At 51.6% G+C, this 18,610-nt stretch overlaps 5 protein-coding genes across 5 annotated transcripts; 3 read left to right on the forward strand and 2 right to left on the reverse strand.

Moving 5' to 3' along the window:
* Positions 1–677: 677 nt before the first annotated feature.
* MRS44_004509 (uncharacterized protein) lies at positions 678–1,860 on the reverse strand (the record flags this gene model as incomplete). Its single annotated transcript, XM_046268878.2, has 2 exons — positions 678–1,474; positions 1,557–1,860. The coding sequence occupies 2 exons, from the start codon at positions 1,858–1,860 to the stop codon at positions 678–680; spliced, it is 1,101 nt and encodes a 366-aa protein (XP_046136361.1).
* A 662-nt stretch (positions 1,861–2,522) lies between these two features.
* On the forward strand, positions 2,523–5,499 carry MRS44_004510 (uncharacterized protein; the record flags this gene model as incomplete). Its single annotated transcript, XM_046268877.2, has 5 exons — positions 2,523–2,598; positions 2,673–2,983; positions 3,036–4,353; positions 4,402–5,214; positions 5,267–5,499. 5 exons carry the CDS (start codon positions 2,523–2,525, stop codon positions 5,497–5,499), a joined length of 2,751 nt encoding a protein of 916 aa, XP_046136360.1.
* A 3,223-nt stretch (positions 5,500–8,722) lies between these two features.
* MRS44_004511 (uncharacterized protein) lies at positions 8,723–9,739 on the forward strand (the record flags this gene model as incomplete). The annotated part of the gene is made up of 3 exons (XM_046280929.2): positions 8,723–8,826; positions 8,985–9,110; positions 9,163–9,739. 3 exons carry the CDS (start codon positions 8,723–8,725, stop codon positions 9,737–9,739), a joined length of 807 nt encoding a protein of 268 aa, XP_046136359.2.
* A 396-nt stretch (positions 9,740–10,135) lies between these two features.
* MRS44_004512 (uncharacterized protein) lies at positions 10,136–12,975 on the forward strand (the record flags this gene model as incomplete). Its single annotated transcript, XM_065622230.1, has 4 exons — positions 10,136–10,176; positions 10,228–10,803; positions 11,215–11,345; positions 11,408–12,975. 4 exons carry the CDS (start codon positions 10,136–10,138, stop codon positions 12,973–12,975), a joined length of 2,316 nt encoding a protein of 771 aa, XP_065478302.1.
* Positions 12,976–13,092: 117 nt separating this feature from the next.
* MRS44_004513 (uncharacterized protein) lies at positions 13,093–16,890 on the reverse strand (the record flags this gene model as incomplete). The annotated part of the gene is made up of 10 exons (XM_065622231.1): positions 13,093–13,369; positions 13,430–13,599; positions 13,668–13,989; positions 14,049–14,230; positions 14,287–14,470; positions 14,523–14,529; positions 14,581–15,026; positions 15,108–15,253; positions 15,445–15,626; positions 15,822–16,890. The coding sequence occupies 10 exons, from the start codon at positions 16,888–16,890 to the stop codon at positions 13,093–13,095; spliced, it is 2,985 nt and encodes a 994-aa protein (XP_065478303.1).
* Between the last annotated feature and the right edge of the window lie 1,720 nt (positions 16,891–18,610).

Below are 18,610 nucleotides of genomic sequence, written 5' to 3' on the forward strand. Positions count from 1 at the left end.
CACAACCTGGTAATTTACACCGCCAACCAACAATACGTGGAGTACTCCGTAGAGAACAAACAAGACGTCTGCATATCTGAGACTATTTCTCCGTGATGCCTCAACTTGTCCTTGATTGGATCTTTAACGAAAAATAAAGTCAGACCCGTCTGCGGACCTTCCCATGAGGTCCCTGGTTCATCCTGGTGGCTCTCAGCCTTGGGGCCTCTTCCGCTGCTTGGCGTCCCTTGTCTCATTTCGCATGCGGAACGCTGAGTCTCCGAGAGCACAAGCCATGAGGGTTGCTTGAGTCAGCTGGTCAAGCCTCAACGGCCAAGACAAGCCTCAGTGTAGGGTAATTTGCAGGGCAACATGGTGAGATTTGCTTATGCTTCGAGGCCGTGGCATTGAATAAGGGACAAGATGCCTGAATTGAGAAGGTACTCTGTCATGCTCCATGTCTATTTCTGTGTAGCCACACAAGCCTTTATATGTTGTGTAGCGAAGTCATATCTGCAGGTACATACTCACGATGCATAACCCATTGACCCAATGGAGCAAATCATCACGCACATCATTAAGCAACCAATCTAACTCTTGATCACAGTATGTTTGTATCCTTCTAATATCTATCATACATTTTTCTTATTCTACATGTGAGCATTTGTGATCATCATCCATCATGCATGGCAAATGACTTAAGACTTGCGGACACCCGACACTAACAGGGCAACGCTACCCATCTGCCTCCTCACATCCTCCTTGTTAACATCATGAGTATCCTCAACCTCTCCCCACTGTCCTGTCTGCCAGTCAACCTCCAGACTGGTAGCAAGAGAGGCCTCTTCAACGCCAAACTTGTTGCCTTGGTTGAGCTCGCCCTTGCCAACCGATCCCTCACTCCACTCAACGATGAACCGTGCAGCCGCAATTAGACTCTTGCCTGCCAGGGTAGCTCGCTCTAGTCCCGCAATCTCAAAGGCGTCGAGGCCTGTGATCCATCCCTGCACAACCTCTCGGACACCGGGGCTCTGCGCCTGGGGCAGAATTGAGTGACCGTCAAGAACAGGCGTGATGGTGATGCCTGGCCAGACATGGGTTGTAAGGAACGATACAATCTCCTCGGCTGTCCGCTTCTGAACATCTCGGAGCGACTCTCCTGCATCGTTCTTCAAGTCGTGCTCTCTAGCCGGGGGAGCCCAGCACAGAATTGAGTCGGTGTCTAGGTATCGTAGGAGCGTAGTAGCGATGGCATTTCGGACCTCCGAAATCTCAGCTCCGGAGGTCTTGTCGGCTTCAGCAATATCGAGAGCTCGGCAGGTAAGACTTGTGAGGGGAATGAGATGCTGTCGTGTCGCATCTTGAGCCGAAGTCAAGAGATCCCATTCAAGAGCGAGTGCCGAAGCGAGGTCGGGCTTCGAGATCGGGAGACAGATGATTTCCTTGGACACAGGGTGCCTCAATGGCCGAGTATCAAGGAAGACCTGCAAAGAACCTGTTCAAGAATACTTGTTAGTCCATTGCCGTTGAGATAACTGTGCGGAACCAATGGCCAAGCATTTGCCATCTTCACTTACCATCCACTTCCTTGACACGCACATCCTTCCAGAACCTCTTCCTCAAAGCGCCGCCTCCCTTTCCACCGCTCGCACTCCGCAGCTCCTTGGCATTCTTGAGCATCTCAGCCTGCTTCCTCCGCCTCGCGACACGCTGGTGAACATTCTCGGCGGCTGGCAGCGGTGGCTCCGGTGGCGGGCCGGTCCCGACGATGGAGGCGACATTGGCGGGCTTCGCAACGGTCGAGTGAATCGGACGGATGAAGACGGGGGCATTGACGAGCCGGGGAACCAGCCGCAGCGGCAGCCGTGTCGTAGGCTTCATTCTGGCGACGAATTCGTGGTGGAATTGGGTTGAGTCGGAAAGATTTGAGGCTGGAGGGCAGAACAGAAAGTCGCAAACCCGCCGGAGTGGAAAATTGGGTCCGGCTGAGGAGGCTCGGAGCCGGTGGATTCAGGGTCGACATGATGTCACCCCGAGAGATGGGAGCTCGCCAAAGACGACATTGCAAGGGTGATTCTGGCTAAATAGAGCTTGGATTCGACAATCGGAAATATAGAATCTAGATAAGAGAATTTGCCATTTATTAAAAGATTGTATCAAAGCTTCTGGGTTGAAGCTTAAAGTTGTCGAGGTACTTTGGACAGCAGTACTCCACGGCGCTGCAGCGAGGCACATTGAGAGACAAGAATGGGGGGCTTCTAGTAAAAAGAATGTATAAACAGGAAACGAATATTGAATCCATATTAAATCCAATCATACCCTTTTCTCATACCCCGTAAGACAAACCGAAATCGCTGTCACCTCCTTGCCAAAGTTGACACGAATCCCAGTCCCCGATAAGGGGCTGATAGCTGTCACGTGATGCGGCACGACCCATCCCTGACCTGAGTAACTGCGACGTGGTGATTCTGGATGAGCGCCTCGACCGCAACCACCAAGTCTCCCTCACCAAACCGCTCCCCCCACGACCCAGCTTGCCCAACATGAGTTACGGCAAAAAGGACGAAGACGCCGACCTCGGTTTGGTCAAGGTGGACCGCACTCAGGTGTTCCAGGAAGGTCCGTCTCGAGCAATCGCCCTCTTGCTGTTCCCCCCACCGTCCAAGTTCAAGTCAAGCTAAATAGGTCGACAGCACGACTCTTCAACTCGTCCCCGATCCAGCCTCGAAGATGTCGCATTCTCCTCACAAAGATCGCCCTCCTCCTCTACACGGGTGAAAAGTTCCCTACCAACGAAGCCACCACCCTCTTCTTTGGCATCTCCAAGCTGTTCCAGAACAAGGATGCCTCCCTCCGCCAGATGGTCCACCTTGTCATCAAGGAGCTTGCCAACTCGGCTGAGGACATCATTATGGTCACTAGCACCATTATGAAGGATACTGGCGGCAGCACCGATGCCATCTACCGACCCAACGCCATCCGCGCCCTCTGCCGCATCATTGATGTAGGTTGTCCTGTTGCTGGCGCCTCCACCGACTCTACTGACACTATACAAGGCCACGACTGTCCAATCGATCGAGCGAGTGATGAAGACTGCGATCGTCGATAAGAACCCCTCGGTTTCTTCTGCCGCCCTCGTCTCCTCCTACCACCTTCTCCCGATCGCCAAGGATGTTGTTCGACGATGGCAGAGCGAGACTCAGGAGGCCGCTGCCTCTAGCAAGTCTTCTGGCGGCTTCTCCCTCGGATTCTCCACCTCGAGCAGCCAGATCCCCATGAACCACTCGACCATGGCGCAATACCACGCTGTCGGACTTTTGTATCAGATGCGCTCGCACGACCGAATGGCCCTTGTCAAGATGGTTCAGCAGTTTGGCGCAGCTGGTGCGCTCAAGAGCCCCGCTGCTATTGTCATGCTTGTCCGACTTGCTGCGCAGCTCGCCGAGGAGGATCCTTCGCTGAGGAAGCCCATGATGCAGCTTCTCGACGGCTGGCTGCGACACAAGAGCGAGATGGTCAACTTCGAGGCTGCTAAGGCTATCTGCGACATGCGAGATGTGACTGACGCTGAGGTGTCGCAAGCCGTCCATGTCCTCCAGCTGTTCCTGACCTCCCCTCGTGCCGTCACTAAGTTCGCTGCTCTGCGCATCCTCCACAACTTTGCCAGCTTCAAGCCTACCGCCGTCCACGTCTGCAACCCCGACATCGAGCTCCTCATCTCCAACAGCAACCGATCGATCGCCACATTCGCCATCACCACCCTGCTCAAGACTGGCAACGAGGCTAGCGTCGACCGATTGATGAAGCAGATCTCCACCTTCATGTCTGAGATTACCGACGAGTTCAAGATTACGATTGTCGAGGCTATCCGAACATTGTGTCTCAAGTTCCCCAGCAAGCAGGCCGGCATGCTCACCTTCCTTAGTGGGATCCTGCGTGATGAGGGCGGCTATGAGTTCAAGAGGGCTGTCGTTGAGAGCATGTTTGATCTGATCAAGTTTGTTCCCGATTCCAAGGAGGATGCTCTCGCCCACCTGTGCGAGTTCATTGAGGACTGCGAGTTCACCAAGCTGGCTGTCCGAATTCTCCATCTTATCGGTCTCGAGGGTCCCAAGACTGCCCAGCCCACCAAGTACATCCGATACATCTACAACCGAGTGGTGCTTGAGAATGCGGTTGTGCGAGCTGCTGCTGTCACCGCCCTTGCCAAGTTTGGTGTTGGTCAGAAGGATCCCGAGGTCAAGAGCAGTGTCCGCGTTCTCCTTACTCGATGCTTGGATGATGTCGATGATGAGGTTCGCGACCGTGCTGCTCTCAACCTGAAGCTTATGGCCGAGGAGGACGATGAGATGGCTGCTCGATTTGTCAAGAACGGTAAGCAAGAAACAGCCCCAAATGTGAACAATGCTAATTCGCCTGCAGAGAACATGTTCTCCCTCCCCTTCTTCGAGCAGCAGCTTGTCCTGTACGTCACCTCGGATGACAAGTCTGCTTTCGACAGCCCCTTCGACATCTCCAAGATTCCCATTGTCACCCGGGAACAGGCCGACGCCGAGGACCGTACCAAGAAGCTCATCGCCACCACCCCTACCCTCAAGGCCCCCAAGGTCGGCCCCACCAAGACCTCTGGAGCCGAGGCTGTGGCATCTGCTACTGCCCAGGCTCAGCGATATGCCCAGGAGCTGCTGGAGATTCCCGAGATGAAGGAGTTTGGCAGCGTGCTCAAGTCGTCGCCTCTGCTTGAGCTCACTGAGGCTGAGACTGAGTACGTCGTCACTCTGGTCAAGCACATCTTCAAGGAGCACATTGTCCTTCAGTATGAGGTCAAGAACACTCTGCCCGACACCGTCCTTGAGAATGTGTCCGTCGTCGCCACCCCCTCGGACGACGAGGAGCTCGAGGAGGTCTTTATCATCCAGGCCGAGAAGCTTCCGACCGACCAGCCCGGCAAGGTGTATGTGGCCTTTAAGAAGATCAACGGCGAGGGCTCTCTGCCCATCTCCACCTTTTCCAACATCCTCCGATTCACCAGCAAGGAGATTGACCCCTCCACAAATGAGCCTGAGGAGACTGGCTACGATGATGAGTACGAGGTGGCCGAGTTCGACCTTACTGGCAGCGATTACGTGATTCCCACATTCGCTGGCAACTTTAGCCACATCTGGGAGCAGGTTGGCGCTTCCGGCGAGGAGGCAACAGAGACCCTCCAGCTTAGCGGCATGTCCAGCATTGCAGGTACGTTGAAATGCCAGATACATCAGAAGTCCAAGACTAACCAATTCCACAGAGGCTACCGAGCAGCTCACCAAGGCTCTCTCCCTGCAGCCCCTGGAGGGCACCGATGTCCCCGTCAACCAGACTACTCACACGCTCAAGCTTCTGGGCAAGACTGTTGGTGGTGGCCGGGTAGTTGCCACCGTGCGGATGGCATTCTCTTCAAAAACGGGTGTGACGACCAAGATCACGGTGCGAAGCGAGGAGGAGAACGTCGCTACGCTAGTTGTCGCGTCGGTGGCTTAAGTCTGGGCGAGCCGGCGTTGAGGATAATGATGTATCGAAGCTTGGCGGTCTTAGACATGCCTCCAGGAGCGAGTAATGTAACTGTCATGATTCATTCTAGAGCAGAGTCTCGGTTCTCACCCTGCAGAGGCCTCGGGTCGGAGGAGGATGCTTGCATTCATTTGGGTATGGAGCTGGCGTGCAGAGAATGGAGGACCGGTAGAAGGGAGCGAGAAGGTTCAAGAGCATGTTTATACGGGGCATGGTTGTTTCTAGTCATGGTATTTCTTGCAAAAAAGATGGAAGTTAGCTGCCAACTATTGGTGTTGAAGAGTGATCCTGGTCGTGGTGTTGTGATGATTGCAACCATGCTGGCCGGCCCCCCAGCACTTCCACCTGTATTAAGAAAACTGTTGTGTAAGAAGCAATATTGACAAAGGTTTGCCAATAACCGCCTCAGTGGTATGCCAGATATCGCTCCCCTTTTGCTACTCTTAGGTAGTTTGATGAGTTGTTGGGGTTGGGTGGTGACAAGCATCGCGACGGAATGCATCACGGCAGGCTGTTGCTGGATCGGCGTCCTGCGTATCTTGACGGGTTTCATCTTTGGCTATGTTCTAGTCTACTGTTTAGTTTGTACATGTAGTAAATATCGTGTTTGGAAGGTTTATACACCGTCTGTCTTGCGCACTGGTTTGTCCTGACTTGCAAGAGGTCGTGGATGCTGAGGAGGACTGGTAACTGAGAGCATCACAATTGCGTATCGGGAGCTCCCACAATCCTCTTTGGTACTAAGTAGTTTGTTTTGTTTCTTCGTGTCCCTGTTGGGATCAACAGGCTGATTTGCTTGGCACCTTGATGGACGAGTGTGTTCGGCGATGGTTGACAGCATCTAGACAGGATCAAACGTGGGCAAACACACACGCATCGCGGGTATTTAAAGTCTCCTCAAGTGCTTAGAGCCTTCCATTCCATCTTTCCAAACTCTTCTACATTAAAGTACTATATTGCTCTGTCCACCGTGGCTCGACTGGCCTGCTCTTCGAGAACATGAAGTCGGGTCGTTGACCAAGAGGCCAGAGTACAAAAAAGATGCTAAATTATATATATGTTTTCAACGCTTCAAGATGAGGAAAGATTGTCGGGGCCCGTCTCTGTGTTACGCCCAATCCTGATGGACTCCAATGGGAGGATCTATGCGGCTTTGTGGTGGCCTCGTTCTCAGCCCCATTTGGGGAGAGGGTCTAATCACCATCACGCTCTACAAATCAACTGAGCTTGGGAGGTCGCTAGCAGCAAGTATGTTGTTCGCGCCCTGATGGCTAGAAACGACGGTCTAGGCGCCCTGCCTGGGTATATATCATCACCCCGCCTCCACCTCCAAAGCTTGGATCATATGCTACACCTTTTCCTGTTCGTTTCACATTGAGATTCCACGAACTCTACTACATATATACTTTGGGTACACGATGCTCAGATGGCTCGTCACTCCCATCCTGTCCGCCGTTACCCGTTCATCTTTGGCGATACAGATGAAACCAACATACACTATCGGCGCTGGTCCGGTCGCGTGAGGTATACACTCTCCCTCACCTCGTCCTCTGATTTTACCTTTTTCTTCTTCTTCTCCTTCTTCCTACATATACACTATATACCCTCATATTTATGCGTATCCTCGCTCCCGTCGCTACATCGATTGTATGATGTCGACCTCTGGGCCAGAGTCAAGGGATACCGCCGTCTACGAGCCCTAGTCCAACGTTGGAAGGAACCATCACTATAATCGAAATGAACACTGAAGACTTAGAGGGAGGACTCTGGGGTGGGCTCCCACCAGCTGGAGCGGCTCGCAAGACATCACCGCTTGCCACGAACCTGGACATTGTACCCACCTTACGGCTGCGGCAGACGGCACTTTATGATGCCAGTCCTACTGAACTTCCGGACCGTGGAATAGGCCAATCTGGCTATATCTTCGGTGAAAGGCCTGAGAAAATGTGAGAACATCGTGTCGGTTGTACCTCGCGTGGTCGAATTGAACTTACCAACGCGTGGACAATCATGCAGCACTTTACCGATACCCTAGGAGACTGGGTAAAGTTTCATGAGCTTTTGGAACTGGCCGATAAGATTCGGCACCTTGCTACGGCTTGTTTTTATATATTTGATCCTGTGGCCTTTGGACTCGGATGGATCGCCTCTGGGAGGAAGCGAGTCCCGCCGAGGATGCTCCCTTCGCGCCCTTAAGCACCGCTGGCAACGAACGTAGGCAGTATCCTCGGCTTGTAGCTGAACTAGACAGAACTTTGCGATGCCTGTCCTGAGCTTCCGGGCTATGATATGGACCAACGTGCCTACAGCTTTGGCGAAAAGCCTGATAAAAGGTGAGAATATCGTGTCGACTCGAGCCTGGAAGTTGCTGACTCTGTGAAGCCAATGTATACATATCCGAGATCTACAAGTACGCTCATCGGGTTGTCTAGTGAGTTTGGCGGAGTGGCTATATATAAAGGGTTCACAGCCTTGGTGCATCCATTAAACCCAAGGCAACGACCACTCTTCAATCACGTCACGCAGGATGTAAGGACTCGAAAATCTCATCGCGCCATGGTAGCAAGAGGCTATAAACAACGACCAGCGCCTCCTTCAGCGCCAATGGCAAGATGCCCTCACCCGCCCTTCAGAGTCGCCCAAGGCTCAGGCCTCGACTTCACCCAGCCAAGAGAACCTAGACGGGCAACGTTCTGTCAGTAGCTTCCACTATACGGCCATGACTAGCGCTAACTAAGCAGGAATTCAAAGCAGGATTTTGGTACTTTTATACTGTCTGAAACGCGTACTGTCCTCCTATAGGCTCCTCGTGTGTGACCACGGGTAGCGCACCCAGACACTGTTGTCGCTGGGGGCACGTTGCATCTGCGACGATGGAGATTCTTAGCCTTTTCTGCTATTCGAACAACATATAGGAAAGCGATGCCTATCTATGGTGGTACTCAGACCAGCAGACATCGCTTGGACCCGGCAAGATTAGACGGGTCTCGTTGGGGTAGCGCATGTCTGGCTGCCAGGAGCGTCGCGACTGCGGTATATATCGTTGTTCACAGTTTCCATTTGCTATATAGTTACTCCGATCATGGTGCTTGATGTTTTATTAGGATTTCGCCCGAGGACTTCAATGGCTGGCATGGAATGCTCCTTGTGGCGCCGAGAGGAGAAGCTTTGGGGGCTCAATTGCTCGCCAGACATGGCAAATGTTTGCGACCAAGACCCTCAGGAAAAGAGACGAACACTCTGGAAGATGGGCTTGGACGACAAACAAGTCTCGTTGGGCAACGGAATTTGTTATATGTGATTCACTGTCACTCAGAAAGGTGAGCGACAGTGAATCACAGCGGCAACAGGCTGGCTACAAAAGCATGTCGCTCCGCGACTCACGACCTCGACCTTTTCGGCTTCTTCATCTCCACCCACCTTTTCTGGATTTTGTTTTTTGATACCATATCTAGATACACATACAAGAAGTTTCGGACTCCGGTCCCGTTCCTATATCGCTTTGTGATGCCGTACAACTCTATGGCACCTCCTGGGCGAGACCCATCGTGTCTCGCGCTTGACCCACGACCCACGCAGTCGTGAGTGTTTCATATCGACCTGGGCCTGATGAGTGACTGACTTGTGATCAAGGCCATATTTAGGAACTCTCTGGAGCCTGGTATTTGGCAATGAAAACTATGTCTGGATTCATGCTCGCATGATTAACAAGCATCCCGAGTTTGCGGCCAAATTCGAGAGCGGCCATCTTTTTGTCAACAACGTTCCGCCTGCTGCTGCACACATCATTATCGAGTATCTTTACACAGGCCGCTATTCGGGCCTCAAAGCGCCTGGGAACCAAGCCACCGACCAGATGAAACATGACTTCAAGATGGCGGTTCACGTCTGCGACATTGCTCACCAACTGAGCCTCGCACAACTGGAGAACATGGCCAGTCGGGAGCTCATGGCTTTGACACCAAGTATCCCTCTCGGCGTTGTCATCGATCTTCTCGACAGCAGAAAATTTTATCAGACAACCATCCGAGGTTGGCTTCAAGAGTACATGGGGCAGAGGCTCTTGCAAGCTGGCAGAAACGCCACCGAGGAGTTTGCCAAAAACATATCGGAAAGCATGAAAAAGAACCAACCGGTCACAGCCATTTTGTGCCAGGCGATCGCCCAGATGGGAATTGAAAACAAGCGCCTCCGTCAGATGAAGCCTTGAGATTATGTGAGGTTTGGGTTTGTTGGTTCTACCATAGTAAGGTGGGAAGAGAGAGAGAGTGTGATGCACGACGTGGCTCGAGCATGGAACCCGTCATGTACAAGTAGCTGGATGTGAGTTTGGTCATCAAGATGTCAGCTGTAAGATGTCTTCATAGATTGATTAATTGAACGAGATTCGCATGCTATGCAATAAATCTTGAAATGGATCGCGGTAAGTATCGGCGCCTGGCAGTGAATCACAGCCGCAACAAGCTGGCCACAAAAGCATCCTCAGCCTTCATCCACGGGCGGTCAACGCACACCAAGTTTTTTGCACGCGCTTTTGGAACGAAATTTTGAAAAGGTTCCTTGGTTCACCGACTCTCCTCTCTATCCTCTACGATCAGGTTCGACAATGTCCAACACTGTCGCGACTGTCGACCAAGGCACGCTGTCGTGAGTATTGCAGATTGACCGGACCCGACAAGTGACTGACCAGCGATCAAGACCTTACCTGGGAACCGTATCGGCGCTTGTTTTTAACGGCAATCATGTTTGGGTCCACGGTCGCCTCATTCGAAAGCACCCGAACTTTGCGGCCAGGTTTGAGCACAACCAGCTTCACATGAAGCCTGTCCCCCAAGGAGCCGCTCACATTCTGGTTCATTATCTGTACACCGAACGTTACGAGGGTCTCAAGGCGATCGGAAATCGAGAGCTCGATAAGACCAAGTTTCAGTTCCGCATGGCGGTTCATGTGTACGACCTCGCGAGAGAGTACAACCTCTATCAACTTGAAGATCTGGCGACCGACGAGCTAGTGGCCCTCACTCCCATGCTACAGCTTGGCACCATGATCACCATCCTTGACCAGGAGGAGTTCACTCACACTAAGATCTCTGGTTGGCTCCGCGATTATATTTCCCATGAGGTCATGACGGCTGGCAAGGCTGCCACCCCAAGTGTTGTCCGAGGCATGAGCGATGACATGAAGCACAACCGGCCCATCACGGGCATTGTCTGCGAGGCGATGGCTAGGATGGGGATGGAGAACCAGCGCCTTCGCCGCGCTCTTAAGGAGAAGTAGGCCCAGGAGTTTTTTCGTTGTTTCCGATTGTGTGGAGAGGAGGGGAAGTGTCGTTGGTCGTTCGTTGGTCGTCGGTCGGAGGCTCGAGTTTGGGATCCAGGTTGTAACGTTCCCGGCTGGTCAAGATGTTAGTTACAAGGCGCGCTTTTGTAATGTAGACGAGCTGGCTTAAACTCAAATGATAGTTAATAAACAGTACTGAACAATATTGCCATCATGCATCGGTGCTTTGTTTTTGCGGTCGCTTGCTTTAGAGTTGGATGAGTGCATCTGCCAGCTGTGACCATTTGTCCTTTGCCCAGCGAGACACTCCATCACTGGCATCGCAGATCTCGACTGTTCTTATACCCAGGGGGTGGAATGTCATTCTTTCGGTTATTGAACTCGTCTTTGTCTGCTTCTCTCAGAACAGGATCACCGCCAGACAAAGGCAAGCCACAGCAGCAACCTGCGCCCGAGAATTCCCGCCATTTAGGACCCTCGACACATCGCAAGATGAGAACTGAACCTGCGAGCGACGAGGGACCTGGAGAGGCCTGTCAGATGCCCGTCAAACGGTGTACTGACTTGTTCGAATCGTGCGCACCTCCATCTATACAGTCTCCCCAAAGCCTTTGCTTCGCCCTACTGATCATTCGCCCAGGCTGTACGTGGAAAATACGTACATAATCGAGATAGCAGACGAGTTGGGAGTCAGAGTCCCACGAAGCGTCATCAACAAGTATCCAACCTTTGCCTCACAATTCGTTGGTCATTACCTCAACCTCTCCGAGTTGGACAAGAATGGGGCCCGCGTTCTCGTCCACTACCTCTACACAGGGGAATACCAGACCCTGGAGCCCGAAGCGGAGTCCCCCGACGAGAAGCGCCCCAAGACCTTTGCTCTTAACCTCATGGTACACTTTGCCGGCGTCGCGTGCGGGCGCTTTAGACTCTTGTCTCCTTGGTCCTCGACATTTAAAGCAGTTCCCGCTATCCGGCTATCCAGCGTCTCGAGAAGTACATCGTCCGGTCTACAACAATGCCCACCTTTCGAGACAGCAGTTCGGTATATCGCTGAGTATTCTGCACTTCATTCTGCTGACGACCAAAACCGTGCGGCTTTCGCGACGGCATTGATGCTCCCCTTGGTCAATTTCGACAGGCAGAATGTCTTGCTGCCCGTGCCTCGCATGTACTTTGCAACACCACCAAGTATCAGGACCAGAACCAGCGTAACGCCAGAGGAACCAATCTGGGGTCGGGACCTCCGGCAATTTGATAGACTCCTAACATTATCATGCAACGCCCATGGCGTGAAATCTATCCTCGGGAGCATCTTCTACGAACCTGGTATACTATGCAATGCCTCTGGCCCATGGTTGCAAGGCACTATTACTGTTCTTCAGTCCAGAAAGGCAGGAGATCTAGATATTCTGGCTCGCGCGTTCTCCCTTCGGAGCCCCCATTTAAGTTTCCTATGGCTCGGTGCTATTATCGCTGGCCTGCATAAGGGCTTCTTAAAGAACCTTGGAGGACTCCTCGGCCTCAACAGGATTGACCTTCATGAGGCGGCCTGGACGGGGACTGTGCTATCTTTCGTGCAGAACCCTGTCCCTCATCAGCCGGAAAGCGCCACCTCAATCTCACGCCAGGACGAGTTCACATTGGCATTCCTTACCCAGGGAATATCCAGCTATAGATTCCCACCGGTTTATCCGTATCCGCCGCCGGGGTCAACAACAATCAATGACCTAGATCTTGATGTGCGACTTCACATAGCATGCCCAGGCGGGCACGGGCTGAAGTTTTCCAAAATCACCTGGAGCTGTACAGGAGGGAGGAAAGAAGTCCAAGAGGCGGCGACCTTGGCCACAATAGTTCGCCCTCCACCAACATCGTCTTGCCTGACGGCTGCTATTCCAGTTGACTATACCCGGATGGACCCAGATAGGGACATTTCAGAGCTCGCCACGCGGAATGTATTCGTGTGGATGCGAGGGATGGATGGCTTTCCCATCAACGAGCGAGAGATTTATAAGCACGAATGGTTTGGTGAGGATGATTCAGATGACGATGAGAGGAACCGTCCCGAAGGCGATGTAGGATCCTCAGTGGGTTGCAACTTGGCCGTCACGATGGGTGGTTGGGTCTCAGGTGTTGTGGTTGCTCGCTGCAACTCTCTTTAGGAGCTGGCCTAGGCTTGGAAGATAGATCTTGATACCTTTAGCTGCACAACTGACGCCTTAAAAGTGACCAAACACTCATCTCTTGCAAATGACACTCATGGATTGAGGCCCCTAATGCTAGACCCAAAGAAGGTACTTCATCAAGTATGAGCCTCGGGTACCCAAGATGCACATGCCCCATTCCAGCACCGATTCCCATCGGGATACCTGTAGGGGAGGAAGCAATGAAACAGGGCCAATACTCTGGATGACAATGTCCATGTCATCCCCCGTCACTCTCCGTTCAAGCTGGATCATGTCCGCCCTGTCCTTGATTTGGTACGCGCCAAGGAGCTCTTGATTTTCGTAAATACTGTATTTCCCAGGACGTAATCCGGAAAGATGAAGCTTAACACTGGAATTGGCATGTTAGACGCGAATAATTAGGGGGAGAAAAAGCTGATCCAATACTCACTTCTTGTCCTCTCCTGAATAGGAACGCATGGTGACAGCCATGGCTGCAAGATCTTCGTCCCAGCTTCCGCGCAGGTAGTCAACGCCGCTGGAGAGGTCGATGTTGTCGATGAATGGGTGAGTGGAAAAATACCTCTCGGTCCAGGGATTCTCGTACATCTTTCGCTGGCCCTGGAAGACATTAAGCCTCGCATATGGGATGGCGGCGTTCCCGGTGAAGGAATCCATGAGAGGCAGACTGCCATTTCCTTGAGAAGTGGCCGGATAAAGAGCCCGCCCTGTTCCCAGGTTGGGGGATAAGCTTCGTCGACAAAGCGTAAGTACTGATTCAGGGTGGTCTCGTCGCCGAGTTCAGATATCATCTGCGCTGCGAATCCTATGATGGGCTTGGTCATGGGTCGCGGAGCACCAGGAGATTGTGCCCTGGAGATCAAGGCCGTTGACGCTTCTACAGCTGTAGACTTGTTTGGTGGTATAATCATCTCCATCACCCTGTCATATGCCGTGTCATACGCGACCTTTGCCAGCTCTGGATTCCAAGCGTTCATAAAGGCAGCAGCCCTGTCATGGATTAGCCCTTCTAAGCCCCTTGAAAAGCTATCTCGGGTGCCCTTGCATACCAGGCTGTGAACCCAGGGTCTTTTGCAAGTGTCTTTCTGTCTTGCTTTGGAGAAAACCAGTCAATTATGAGGCCGTCGTCTTGGAACATGCCCTTGGACTTCCAAGCCTCCTCGTATGTTTCAAGAACGGCAGGGGCTATATGGGTATTGTCCCGAACATCATTGTACCGCATCCCGATCATCTTGATATCATAGCGTCAGCACCAATCGGTAGAAGAATGGGTCAAGGTGCTCTCACAGGAAACTGGTTGCAGACGACGAAAATGCTATTGGGCTCACAGCAGACGCCGAGCCAGTTTTCTCCCTCCATCCCCTTCAATATCGCTTGCTGCAGGGATGTTCGATTATAGATGAACTTTTCTGGTCCCATACCCCAGAAGATTGGCATCCAGTTGAACTCCAGGGCACCATGTTCATTGTACCTGTCATCGTCAAACAGCATCGTGTACAAGGACACCATGTGGAGGAGGTGACCAGAATACTGCGAGACGTTAGCGAGATACCGATAGCTTTCAATAGAGAGTTTGAAAACTTGCCATAATGTTCTCTTTTGCAACTGGATCCGCCCAGGGTCTCCGCAGCTCGGTGAGATCAGGATCTACAAGAGTGCCGCTGTGGCTAGTGAGATACCAATAGCCCCAAACATCTCGCAGCAACATTTTGGAGATGAGCTGTTCAAACAAGATCTTGAAGAGAGACCTCAGAAGGGGCAGCCGAAAGTAATGAGCTGCTCCTGCAGCGTATGTCATGGTCGCCAGCTGGTATCGGTACCCATCAAGCCATTCCTGGCCGGCAACTTGAGAGCCCATGTGACGCCACTCGCCATCTTTTTGGCTTGCTAGGTTATAGAAGTGTCGGAGGTGACCTGCTTGTTCGTGAGACATTTTTGGAAACTTGTCGATGAAGCCTTCATCAAGCGACCGAGGTAATGAGTCGTCATTTTCGAGAGGAACAACACGCCTCGCTCCGATGGCAAATCTAGATAGAGTTTAGTTGTTTGATGTAGTTAATTCACGGATTAAAATGTCTCAAATATAGTGGAATTAGGGTGGTACGAACGATGTATCTATCGAAGCCACCAGGATGGCACCGACATGGAGAATGGTTCCAAGGCGCATGATGGTAATAAGATGATGCTGGTAGATGCGATAGGGGTACTGAGGCTGTTGTCGGAGAAAGGTTCGATGACTCAAAGAATAAAGGATCTAACAATAATTCAGTAGAATTTAACAAGAAAAAGAAGTCAAACCGGCCCATCGGACCGCCTCAAGGCATCGGAGTTCGTCGATTGTCCGGAAGCCGTCCTTAAAGTCGGCCTCAAGAGAGGTGACACGGTCCGGGTACGGCAAGCCCTCTCTCTCCTACGAAAGAGAGGGGTTTAATTGGCTCAAGTTACGTGCTTGCCTTGATGGTGTATGACTACGTAGACAATCGTGATCATGAACTGGGGTTGTCGGCAAAGAGTCTCGGAATACGGAGACGGGACTTGGCCCAATTCCGCAACAGTTCCCGCCAGCCAATCGGCCGTGTCGGAAGAGTTGTCAATCTGCTCTATCCCCCACACGTTGCCGACTTGATCTGCCGGCTCGGTTTGCGAGGTTAATCAGGCGACCGTTATGTAGTCTTTTAGGATCCAAGGACATAGAAACGGACAACAGGGGTTAAAGGATATAGCCTGTACTTTCACTAAAATTATAAAACTATGTCTAAAATGATTTCTTTTTGAATATTTTTATTGTATTTTGTGATTTGCTTCTTAAATCTCAGTTATACAAAGGGGTCGTATCGCCCCTGGCATAATCGGGGGGATGTGTACACAACGGTCGTCATTTTCCTCAAAGCCAATGAATGAAATGGCAGGGTCCTCGCGGAGCGTGTACCATATATCCAAGGTAACGCTGATGATGGCAATCGCGCCTTTGGGTAAAGATGGGAACATAGACTTGATCTTGATCCTATCGATATTGTGCTGGCGGTTTTTCAAGAGCCAATGTCTCACCTGGTCCATAGTTGCAGCGTGAGCATCTCGAAGATGGACGTGAAGGATAACGATGACTGGGCTTTGAAAGATTGCCAAGACCTCCCCCGGAGTCCAACTCTCATGAGCCATGTTGGGAGCCAGCATGATAGGCGCCTGATTCTCCCCAGAGTTCTGGAGGAAGTAGGGCATGGCATTGAGCTGGGGTATTCGGCCCTGAATGGCTAAGTATTGAGTGGCCAAGTGTCGAGTGGCCAGGCGGTTGTAGAGTTGCGCCGCGGATAGGATGTGTCGGTTGTCAATGGCATGCTGAAGTTGCTGGACGAGGGCATCGGTAAACCTAGACGGGCTGTATTCAGTTGTCCCATCAAAGGCAGATGCTGCAATCAGTTCCTTGCGATGTCCAATACCGTTCCCAGGAGCAGCACAGCAGTCCAAAAGAATGAGGACGTCGGCAGGAGATGGGTCGATGATTTGGGCTCGCACTTCTTGGAAGCCCCCTTGGTCGCCATTTCCGATGTAATAGAAAATAGCCAGGTCGCCTTCTTTGAGTCCACCGAGTAATCGACCGAGGTTGAATGCAATCGTGACATCTGGGTTCGGATCTTGCATTTTGATGGCTAAAAGCTCGACATCATAGCCATAGGACCGCTGAAAGAGGTCCCGAACACGTCTGACCTGGTCACCAAGGCCTAATTTCTCATCCTTCTCCCAAAAGACAGCCAGTACTCTCGTTGTGTTGTAGGGACGGGTGGTAGCCTCGTAGTAGTTGCGACATGCGTCGGCCATGGCGGCTTGGAAGTCATCAACGCCAGTCATGATTGGATGCCAGGCGGTGCAAGAATGGGTAGATGTGGATGCCATGGTATAAGAGTGAGAAGAGATTTGGATGAAAAGAAGAAGGGCTTAGGATGAGAATGGGAAGAGGTTAAGATGGGAAAGGAAGAACTTAGGATGGGAATACGAAGAGTATAAGAGCCTGGGCACGTGCATGTGTGTCTTGAGGCGCAGCGTTGTGTGATGCATCTCCAAAGCTTATTGTATGTTGGTTTTGCGTTTGAGTGCGAGTAACTTAACCTATGGCTTTACGGCATTGGTAGGTATGTTTATCTTGCTGGGTTACTTCATCTGATATCTGGTTGACTGGTCAGATGAAGCCCCGAATGTTGAAGCGAGCAATCCCATTGGTCGATCTAGCCTTTCGCCTCAATATGGAGGCTATTCATGGCGTTACCTACTAATGCTCTTTATCACGTACCATCCTCTCCGTTGACTTTGTAAATATCAAGTCGGTAGGTTTATAGGCCATCAGCTGTTGGTTTAACTTTCTCTCCGAATCCTGACCTAGCCTCGTTGCGGATTCATCAACGAGAGCGTCCTTGGCGCACTGAAACGCGAGATCGTTGCATATAATTAGAAGAGACTCACTGAGATATGGACCAGGTTCGGCGAGTTTCGAGTAGAAGGGTTGATGAGCCGTTGCATACACGAAGGCTAATTGATGCAAGCTATTGTCTTGACAGGCCGACATTACCGGCTTTTGGTATTGATGAGTGCTTCTCGTCCTGGGCTATCTTGATCTATTCGCTATGTATTACGCGTGAAACACGGTAAAATAACTCAGGAATCTGTTGGAGAGAGAATGAATACGATAACTATTGAAATACATGTTGGGCTCCTCTGGGCTAATAGTCAAACATACAAGAGCTAGCCAAGCGTTTTCTATAAATTGGTTGACCCATGCCATGACGCCTTGGTCGATCGCCAAGACACCAGCTCGGGACCTGCATGCGTTGCACGAGGGCGCCAAGTGCCAAGAAAGCTAGATACCTGGTCTGCCGTTGAGCCGCCTTGGCATTTTTGACGTCTGTCGAGTTGGAAGTAATTGAGGCCGTGAAATCAACATACTACATGAGATTCAAATCTTCAAGGAGGTCATCATTGTAGAGCCGACATGGAGGTATTCCTGCCACGCATTAAACAATCAAGAAGCCCCATATTTGCTTGCGTAATGGCGTGAGCGAGGCGACTGCTGCACTCTAACCGAGCTCCATGTTGGGTCCAGGATATCGGTGAGGCAACACCTCTATTGGATTCATTCCCATTTAAGGTCCTAAATCGGAGACAGGGGGATGCACGACGGGCTCATCCTTGGTCGGGAGCCCGCCCGACGATGATGATAGCCAGTCTCGGCCGATCCACAGTTGCTATCACACGAATTGGGGGGGTCTGGTGGATGGGTTGCATGCCGCCATTGTGGATAGTGTCGATGGTGTCAGAGAAGTTCGCAGCACAATTTGCTTGTTTGAACCATGGAGTCGGACACCGTCCGGCAAGGGCGACCCTACTAACGATGTTCTAGACTATGACACGATTGCAGTGGCTGAAAGTGGCCTGTCGATGTGTTGTGTTGGTGTTGATGTGCGTTGATAACGTTGATAAACACCAAAGATGAGATATCCAGACCATTGACACTCATCTCTCACAAACTCAATTCCCCCAAGATCTCGCTTGAAAAAGAAAAATCACGTCCATCTCGGATACACGTATCCGCCTAAAAAATCTAACCCTTTTTCTCGCTCTC

The sequence above is a fragment of the Fusarium solani genome (genome assembly GCF_023522795.1).
Source record: "Fusarium solani strain SB1 chromosome Unknown bctg00000002, whole genome shotgun sequence".
In the NCBI taxonomy this organism is placed as follows: Eukaryota; Fungi; Ascomycota; class Sordariomycetes; order Hypocreales; family Nectriaceae; genus Fusarium; species Fusarium solani.